Source organism: Tachyglossus aculeatus, chromosome 27 (assembly GCF_015852505.1).
Source record: "Tachyglossus aculeatus isolate mTacAcu1 chromosome 27, mTacAcu1.pri, whole genome shotgun sequence".
In the NCBI taxonomy this organism is placed as follows: Eukaryota; Metazoa; Chordata; class Mammalia; order Monotremata; family Tachyglossidae; genus Tachyglossus; species Tachyglossus aculeatus.
The window spans coordinates 3,046,080-3,055,856 of NC_052092.1; the positions used below are offsets into that span (position 1 = coordinate 3,046,080).

General features: G+C 49.7%; 1 protein-coding gene across 4 annotated transcripts in view; it reads right to left on the reverse strand.

The window, feature by feature from the left end:
- KDM5A (lysine demethylase 5A) overlaps positions 1–9,428 on the reverse strand; it is a 54,408-nt gene extending 44,980 nt beyond the window's left edge. For all 4 annotated transcript variants that reach the window (XR_005456429.1, XR_005456428.1, XR_005456427.1 and 1 more), the window contains exons 1-3: positions 9,069–9,428; positions 2,351–2,428; positions 602–724 (exon numbers count right to left, since the gene is read on the reverse strand). Coding sequence is in view for 1 of the 4 variants with exons in the window: in XM_038768011.1 (XP_038623939.1) it covers positions 602–724; positions 2,351–2,428; positions 9,069–9,242 (375 nt within the window). In the remaining 3 variants the exon portion in view is untranslated. The remainder of the gene's footprint in view (positions 1–601; positions 725–2,350; positions 2,429–9,068) is intronic.
- Between the last annotated feature and the right edge of the window lie 349 nt (positions 9,429–9,777).

The following is a 9,777-nucleotide window of genomic DNA, read 5'->3' on the forward strand; positions in this document are numbered from 1 at the left end:
GCCTAAGGTCAGACAACTGGCAAGTGGCAGAATCGGGGTTAGAACCCAGATTTCCTAACTTCCAGCGCTGGGCTATTTCCACTGGGCCTGGCTGCCTCTCTCTAAATATTATCATTACTGTCATCTTCCCTATTCCATCATGCTGACCAACCACATCAGACATATGACCCATTTCCCGGCAAATCAATTGCCTTCCAATCAATCAATCATAATTATTTAGTGTGCGCAATGAAGTGACTTGCCCAAAGGCACACAACAGTCGGGTTTTTGGCACATAGCAAGTGCTAAACAAATACCACAATTATTATTATTGTTATTGTCTCCATGTTTTATTAGATTGTGGGTCCTGAGGGCCAGAGACCTGGAAATTCTTTCCCAGCGCTTAGTAAAGTGCTCTGCACACAATAAGAGCTTAATAAATGCCATTACTACTACTATGATCTTAGGAGAGTACAACACAACAATATAACAGACATATTCCCTGCCCACAAGGAGCTTACACCTCCTAATCCTCCTAAAACAGGTGGCTTTGTGCTCCTAGCAGCCTGGCAAATCTGGCCCCTGGGCTGAAACCCCTAACCCGGCACAGCCCCCCCATCACCTTGCTCAGAGCATAGAGATCCAGGATTTTCCGCTCCACCACGGGGATTTTCAAAGTGGACCCTTGGAGTTCCCAGAATTTGGCCAGTTGATCCAAGAAGTCCAGTCTCACTCGGGTCATTGCCTGCAATCCAGCGAGGAGTTGGGGGAGAGAAAGACAGAAGGGGGAAAAAATGATGAAGGTGTGAACTATAGCCAGCATTCGTTCAATCGTATTTATTGAGCGCTTACTCTGTGCAGAGCACTGTACTAAGCGCTTAAGTACTGTGTGCAAAGCACTGTTCTAAGCGCTGGGGAGGTAACAGGGTGATCAGGTTGTCCCACAGGGGGCTCACAGTCTTAATCCCCATTTTCCAGATGAGGTAACTGAGGCCCAGAGAAGTTAAGTGATTTGCCCAAAGTCACACAGCTGACAACTGGCAGAGTGGGTATTAGAACCCATGACCTCTGACTCCAAAGCCCGTGCTCTTTCCACTGAGACATGCTGCTTCTTCATGCTTCTTTTTTCATGCAGAAAAAGAAGCCTGGGGAAGGGTGCGGGGTTGGCTCACAACAGAGTGGGTGCATAGCCATTTAGCTAATGGAATCAGAAATGACATATTAATCCTCCATGAGGAAACGTAAAAGAAAAGAAAAATGGCAGTAGGAAGTTCTGCTTCAACCGGGAAGAGATGGGAGGACTGTGTTTTGCTCCAAAGAGCAACCTCCCAGACCACTGGAGAAGGGACACAAACTCGTTCTTTTTTTTTTTTTTAAATTGTATGTGCCAGGCACTGTTCTAAGCGCTGAGGCAGATACAAGATAATCGGGCTGGATAAAGTCCCTGTCCCACATGGGGCTCACAGTCTTAGTCTCCATTTTCCAGATGAGGGAACTGAGGTACAGAGAAATGAAAGGACTGGCCCAAGGTCACACAGCAGACAGGTGGCAGAGCCGCAATCAGAACTAGGTCCTTTTGACTCCCAGTCCCAGGCTCCATCCCCTCGGCCTTGCTACTCTGTTCCTGCCTGGGCTTCAGTTTGAAGAATTAAAAAAGGAGGAGTAGAAAATCATTTCGGGAGAAATCTGGAGAAGGGTGCTGGGGGAAGTGCTCGTCTGATCTCGTAAACGAGAAGACTGAGCGAGATCGGCTTTCCCAGTGGATCACAGCAGAGGTTGCAACGTTTCTTAGAAAGGCTCATAAAGCAAACTGGAGGAGAGGATGCAACGTGGCCTAGTGGAGTCAGAAAGACCTGGGTTTTAATCCCAGCTCCACCACTCGTCTGCAGAATGAGCATGGGCAAGTCACTGCACTTCTCTGTGCCTCAGTTCCCTCACCTGTAAAATGGGGAAAGACTGTGAGTTCCGTAAGGGACAGGGATTGTGTCCAAGCTGATTAGCTTGTATCTAGCCCAGTGCTTAGTATAGTGCCTGGTACATTATAAGTGCTTAACAAATACCATTTAAAAAAAAAAAATGGAAGAGCATGGAAGGAGCTGGGTGGAGGGGGCCGATTATCACAGTCTGGCCAGCCAAGCAGTGGCCTTTCCCTTGGTGGAACTCAGGCCAAACTATGCAAGAACTTCTTGGTTCATTACTTAAACTCCCTAGCTCAAGGAGTGTCACTATGCTCCAACCCCAGCTGGGGCTAACCCCTAGCAGAGGCCTCTGGGACAGCGGCAGGGGAAAGGAAAGGATGGCCAGAAACCAAAGTGGAGAAAGGGGAGACTTCTGTGCCTGCATGGGGCGAGGAGGTTCCGGCGAAACTCACCTCGAGTTCATTCAGACGCTGAACACGCGGAGTGAAGCGAAAACTCTTCACTTCACATGCGAATGGAGGCTGCCAGTCCTAAGAATGAATTAAAAAACAATTTAAAAAAAATCATTAGGAACATCTTACCTTCTGACCTGCTACAAGCCACTCAGGGATGGAGACACACCCCCTCTCTCCACCTGTGGCCCGGGGTTAAAAAGGTTTTTTTTTTTTCCAAGGGTGTTCACTGTCTTTCTGTTTTTTTTATTTCGATCCCTACAAACCCTCCTCAACCCATGTCTCATGAAAATCTTTACGCAATGGGTGGGGAGAGAGGGTATTTCTACCTGCCATAAACCCCTTCCTAGAAATTGTCCTTCTCGCTGGAATCAACTTCAAATCTGTCACACTCAAAATGTTTTTAAAAAATCCCAGAATTCAAAAACAAGAAGAGGTAAAGTAAAAAAACCTCCCCTCACCCAAAAAGCAACCAGTTTCTATTAGTGTCTCTATTTTGGTGATACATCTATCCATCACTTGTATTTCTTGAGGGCTTCCTGTATGCAGAGTTCTGTACTGAAGCACAATATAATATCTGTCAAGAAGTGCTGAGATTGCTCCTTGAGGGTAGGGATCAGGTCACCTAATTCTGCTGGGCTCAACCAAATGCTTAGTCCAGTTCTGGGCACATGTAGACTGGAAATTCCATGAGGCAAGGATCATTTGTACTAATGCTACTGTACTCTCCCAACCAATCAGTGGCATACTCTGCACAGAATAAGCATTCAATAAATACTCCTGATTGATTTAAGAGCGTGAGGAACCAGGGGACACCAGAAATATTTCCACTAGAGCCCAGTTTGTTAGAGAAGCTCAACAAATACCATCAACTGTAGGTGTGCAGATACACACCCACCCACGCAGAGTGAACGGGATTATAGATTTGGGATGGGGCTCTCGGCAGGGAAGAACTGGGCTTGAGTTTGGGAAGGATGACTGGGCCAGCGCGACACAGAATTCACTTTGGTGGCTGGAGAGGAGAAACAGAATTAAAACCCATAGGTCTGCCAGCCCTAACAACTTGACAGACTGAATTTTGAGTCCTGTTGAGCTTAAAACTCTAGAAAAAAAAATTAAGTTAATGGATCATTCTGACAGGCCAAGAGATTATTGGTTCTGGAGATTCTTCGATGGGATTTAGAGGTGCTGAACTGAGGGAACCAGAGGTTTTCTAATCCACCAGTTAAGAAAGGACATTTCCTTGGAGATCATGTCCTATATCTACTTCAGCGCTTAATACAGTGCTTGGCACACAGTGGGCACTTAAACACCACTATTGTTAATATTAGGATTTTACCACTGCCACTACTACAATCACCTGCGAGCCCACTGAATGTGGGAATCCTTTCTGAGATCATTTCCTTCCCCTCCGACAAGTCCCAGCCAGCTTCTCCCTGCTCACCCGGCTTCCCTTAAACCCTCACCACTTCCCCATTGTTTTTAAAACATCCGTCTCCACCGACAGTTTTCACCTCGCCCAAAGCTCGCCTTCCTTTACGGCTCTCCGACAAGCTAGTCTCCCGCAACCGAGCGGGGGATCTCAAACCCTCCTTGGGTGAGGGCAGCCCTAGTTTTAAAGGTGACGGCTGCAGCTGCCCACCTGCTGCGTAACCTCATACAGCCCCTTGCACTTTAATTCCGATCTCCGCCCTTCTGTACTTCGCAAAGATTTTGAGAGCAGGTAGGTGAGATCGCAGACCTAATCCATAACTACCTGTTCTTACTGCCCACAGCAGAGATCTGGGTTTTCATTTCCTTTTAGGCAGCAATTGTGGTCCCAAACAGTTCTCCCTGGGTCTCTGACGCTTGGGCCTATTTCTCTTTGAACAGTTCCCCTGAACTCCTTTTCCTCTAATCGGTCAGTAAATAGTATTTGAGTGCAAGACCCTGGACTGTGAGCTTGAGTACAAATCAATCAATGGTATATACTGAGCGCTTACTCTGTGCAGAGCACTGTTCTAAGTGCTTGGGAGAGTACAATAAACAGAATTAGCAGGCACGCTCCCTGACCACAGCAGGAGAGAGGAGACACAATCCCTGCTCTCAAAGAATTTACAGCCTACTCTGTGCAGGGTACTGTACTGAATGCTTGGGAGAATTCAATAGACTTGGTAGATATAGTCCCCGCCGTCAAGGAGCTTACAGTCTACTGAGTGCTTAGGAGAGTACAACAGAGTGAGTAGACATGATGCCGGCCCTCGAGGAGTTTCCACTATCCTGGGACTATCCACTAGTCATGCAGCCCCATCCTAGGGGGACAACAAACCTCCTTTTCCTCTCAGACATCATGTGACGGACTCTCCAGCCTTGCCCTGGGATCAGAGAGCCTCAACCATCTTTCCCCATTATTTATGTGTCTGGACTTTCAGCACAATGTGGCAGGGAGCACGTCTACCCATTCTATTATAATGTACTCACCCAACCACTCGGTACACGGAGTTCACACAGTATCACTGATTGAGCCCGTTCAAGATGAGATGGGAGGTGGGAAAAGGGACCAAGTGAGAGGAGGGAGTGGATGTGGGAGAAAGGCCTGGCCCCTCCCCACCCCACAATCCACAGAATAAAAAAGCGCTATATGCCAGGCACTGTTCTAAGCGCTAGGATGGATACAATATAAGCAGATCAGACACAGTCCCTATAGCACACGGGGCTCGCAGTCTAAAGGGATCAATCAACGGTATTTATTGAGCACTTACTGCGGGCAGAGCACTGGACTAAGCACTTGGAAGAGTCCACTACAGAGTCGGCAGACACAGTCCCTGCCAACAACGAGCTTACACCATTGGGGTGAGAAAATAGGAACTGAATCCCCATTTTACTGACAGTAACGTGGTATTTGTTAAATGCTTACTACACGCCAGGCACTGTAGTAAGTGTTGGGATAGATACAAGATAATAGGGTCGGACACAGCCCCAGTTCCACATAGGGTTCACCGCCTTACTCGACATTTTACCGATGAGGAAACTGAGGCAGGGAGAAGTGTCGTGACTTCCCCAAGGTCACCCAGAAGACAAGCGGCGGGCCGGGACTAGAACTGACCATCCCAGCCCTGTGGCCATGAAACGTGTCCACCAACTCTGTTGGCCTGCCCTCTCCCGATCACTTCGCCCAGTGCTTCGCACACGGCAAGGGCTCAATGAATACAATTGATTGCTTGAGAGGCAGCGTGACTCAGTGGAAAGAGCCCGGGCTTGGGAGTCAGAGGACATGGGTTCTAATCCCAACTTCGCCACTTGTCTGCTGTGTGACCTTGGACAAGCCAAGTCACTTCTCTGTGCCTCAGTTACCTCATCTGTAAAATGGGGATTAAGACCGTGAGCCCCACGTGGGACAACCTGATCACCTTGTATCTCCCCCAGTGCTTAGAACGGTGCCTGTCACATAGCACTGACCAAATCCCATCATCATCATCACCTTGTCTCTCCCCCAGCGCTTAGAACAGTGTCTGGCACATAGTAAGCACTTACCAAATCCCATCATCACGTTGTCTCTCCACTAGCGCTTAGAACAGTGCCTGGAACATAGTAAGTGCTTACCAAATCCCATCATCACCTTGTCTCTTCACCAGCGCTTAGAACAGTGCCTGGCACATAGTAAATTGTTACCAAATCCCATTACCTTTTCTCTCCCCCAGCACTTAGAACAGTGCCTGGCACATAGTAAGTGCTTACCAAATGCCATCATCACCTTGACTCTCTCCCAGTGCTTAGAGCAGTGTTTTGCCATAGTAAGCACTTAATAAATACCACTTATTACTGGCACATAGTAAGGGCTTACCAAATCCAATGATCACCTTGTCTCTCCGCAGGCGCTTAGAACAGAGCCTGGCACGTAGTAAGTGCTTACCAAATGCCATCATCACTTTGTCTCTCCACCAGCACTTAGAACAGAACCTGGCACATAGTAAAGGCTTACCAAATGCTATCCTCACCTTGACTCTCTCTCAGTGCTTAGAATAGTGCCTGGCATATAGTAAGCGCTTACCAAATACCATCATCATCATCACCTTGAATCTACCCAGGTGCTTAGAACAGTGCCTAGCACATAGTAATCGCTTACCAAATCCCATCATCACCTTGTCTCTCCCCTAATGCTTAGAACAGTGCCTGGCATATAGTAAGCACTTACCAGATGCCATCATCACCTTGTCTCTCCCCCAATGCTTAGAACAGTGCCTGGCACATAGTAAGCGCTTACCAAATCCCATCATCACCTTGTCTCTTCACCAGCGCTTAGAACAGTGCCTGGCACACAGTAAGCACTTACCAAATCCCATCATCACCTTGTCTCTCCCCCAGCGCTTAGAACAGTGCCTGGCACATAGTAAGTGCTTAACAAATGCCATCATCACCTTGTCTCTCCCCAGGTGCTTAGAACAGTGCCTGGCACATAGTAAGCGCTTACCAAATGCCATCATCACCTTGTCTCTACCCCAGCGCTTAGAACAGTGCCTGGAACATAGTGAGTGTTTCCCAAGTGCCATCATCATCATCACCTTGAATCTACTCAGGTGCTTAGAACAGTGCCTGGTACATAGTAGGTGCTTACCAAATCCCATCATCACCTTGTCTCTCTGCCAACGCTTAGAACAGTGCCATCACCTTGTCTCTCTGCCAGCACTTAGAACAGTGCCTGGCACATAGTAAGCACTTACCAAATCCCGTCATCACCTTGTCCCTCTACCAGCGCTTAGAACAGGGTTTGGCACACAGTAATTGCTTACCAAATGCCATCACCTTGTCTCTCCCCCAACGCTTAGAATAGTGCCTGGCACATAGTAAGCACTTACCAAATCCCATCATCACCTTGTCTCTCCCCCAGCGCTTAGAACAGGGTTTGGCACATAGTAATCGCTTACCAAATGCCAGCATCACCTTGCCTCTCCCCCACGGCTTAGAACAGTGCCTGGCACACAGTATGCGCTTACCAAATCCCATCATCACCTAGTCTCTCCCCCAGCGCTTAGAACAGTGCCTGGAACATAGTGAGCGCTTACCAAATCCCATCATCACCTTGAATATACCCAGGTGCTTAGAACAGTGCCTGGCACATAGTAATCGCTTACTAAATGCCATCATCACCTTGTCTCTCCCCCAGCGCTGAGAACAGTGCCTGGAACATAGTGAGCGCTTCCCAAATGCCACCATCACCTTGTCTCTCCCCCAGCGCTTAGAACAGGGCTTGGCACATAGTAATCCCATCATCACCTTGTCTCTCCCCCAGCGCTTAGAACAGTGCCTGGCACATAGTAATCGCTTACCAAATGCCATCATCACCTTGTCTCTCCCCCAGCAATTAGAACAGTGCCTGGCACATAGTAAGCACTTCCCAAATGCCACCATCACCTTGTCTCTCCCCCAGCGCTTAGAACAGGGCTTGGCATATAGTAATCCCATCATCACCTTGTCTCTCCCCCAGCGCCTAGAACAGGGTTTGGCACACAATAATCGCTTACCAAATGCCATCAAAACCTTGTCTCTCCCCTAACGCTTAGAACAGTGCCTGGAACACAGTAAGGGTTTACCAAATGCCATCATCACCTTGTCTCTCCCCCAACGCTTAGAACAGGGCTTGGCACACAGTAATCGCTTACCAAATGCCATCAAAACCTTGTCTCTCCCCTAACGCTTAGAACAGTGCCTGGAACACAGTAAGGGCTTACCAAATGCCATCATCACCTTGTCTCTCCCCCAACGCTTAGAACAGGGCTTGGCACATAGTAATCCCATCATCACCTTGTCTCTCCCCTAACGCTTAGAACGGTGCCTGGAACACAGTAAGGGCTTACCAAATGCCATCACCATCTTGTCTCTCCCCCAGCGCTTAGAACAGGGCTTGGCACACAGTAATCCCATCATCACCTAGTCTCTCCCCCAGCGCCTACCACAGTGCCTGGCACTTAGTAAGCGCTTCCCAAATGCCACCATCACCTTGTCTCTCCCCCAGCAATCAGAACAGTGCCTGGCACATAGTAAGCGCTTCCCAAATGCCAAACGCCCTGTCTCTCCCCCAGCGCTTAGAACAGGGCTTGGCACATAGTTATCCCATCATCACCTCGTCTCTCCCCCAGCGCTTAGAACAGAGCCTGGCACATAGTAATCGCTTACCAAATGCCACCATCACCTTGTCTCTCCCCCAGCGCTTAGAACAGAGCCTGGCATATAGTAATCGCTTACCAAATGCCACCATCACCTTGTCTCTCCCCCAGCGCTTAGAAGAGGGCTTGGCACATAGTAATCCCATCATCACCTCGTCTCTCCCCCAGCGCTTAGAACAGAGCCTGGCACATAGTAATCGCTTCCCAAATGCCACCATCACCTTGTCTCTCCCCCAGCGCTTAGAACAGAGCCTGGCACATAGTAATCGCTTACCAAATGCCACCATCACCTTGTCTCTCCCCCAGCGCTTAGAAGAGGGCTTGGCACATAGTAATCCCATCATCACCCTGTCTCTCCCCCAGCGCTTAGCACAGTGCCTGGCACATAGTAAGCGCTTCCCAAATGCCACCAACACCTTGTCTCTCCCCCAGCGCTTAGCACAGTGCCTGGCACATAGTAAGCGCTTAGCACAGTGCCTGGCACACAGTGAGCGCTTCCCAGATCCCCTCATGAGCATCATTATCCCCACGAGGGTCGTGATGCGAGGTCTTGGGCCTCGGCCCCGCCGGGGTACCTTGGGGGGTCGGATCTTGCAGATGCCCGTCTTCTCTGCCAGCGGGCGGATGCGTCCGATGAAGCCGAGCGGGTCGGTGAAGTCCTCCCAGCTGGGCTCGAAGACGGGGCACTCCGGGGGCGGCACGAACTCGGCCGCGTAGCCCCCGGGGCCCGGGGCCCCCACGCCCGCCATGGCCGCCCACCCCACCGCAGGCCCCACGGCCCAGGACAACAGGCCAAGGGGGCAACAGGCCAAGGGGCAGGGGGCCGCTCCCCCTCACATCTCCCCACAGTCCCGACAATCCCGACAATAACGACGACAAGCCGCCCTCCTCCTCCTTCTTCTTCCTCCTCCTCCTCCTCCCGTTTGTTATTGTTTCCTTCGGGGCCTTCCCTCTGAGGCGGCCCCAGCCCCGCCGGAAGTGCCGGGCGCCATCATCGCCCTCCGCCCTCCTTCTCCTCACACGGCCGGAAATGGAATCCCTCCCCCAGCCATCGAGCAATAACAATAAGGATGATAACAATAAATGGGGTTTGGGTAAGCGCTTGCTATGTGCGAAGCACTGTTCTAAGCGCTGGGGGAAAGACAAGGTGATGATGGGGTCAGCCCCCTCCTTCCCCTCGCCTTACCTCCTTCCCCTCCCCACAGCACCTGTGTATATGTATATATGTTTGTACGGATTTATTACTCTATTTTATTTGTACATATTTATTCTATTTATTTTATT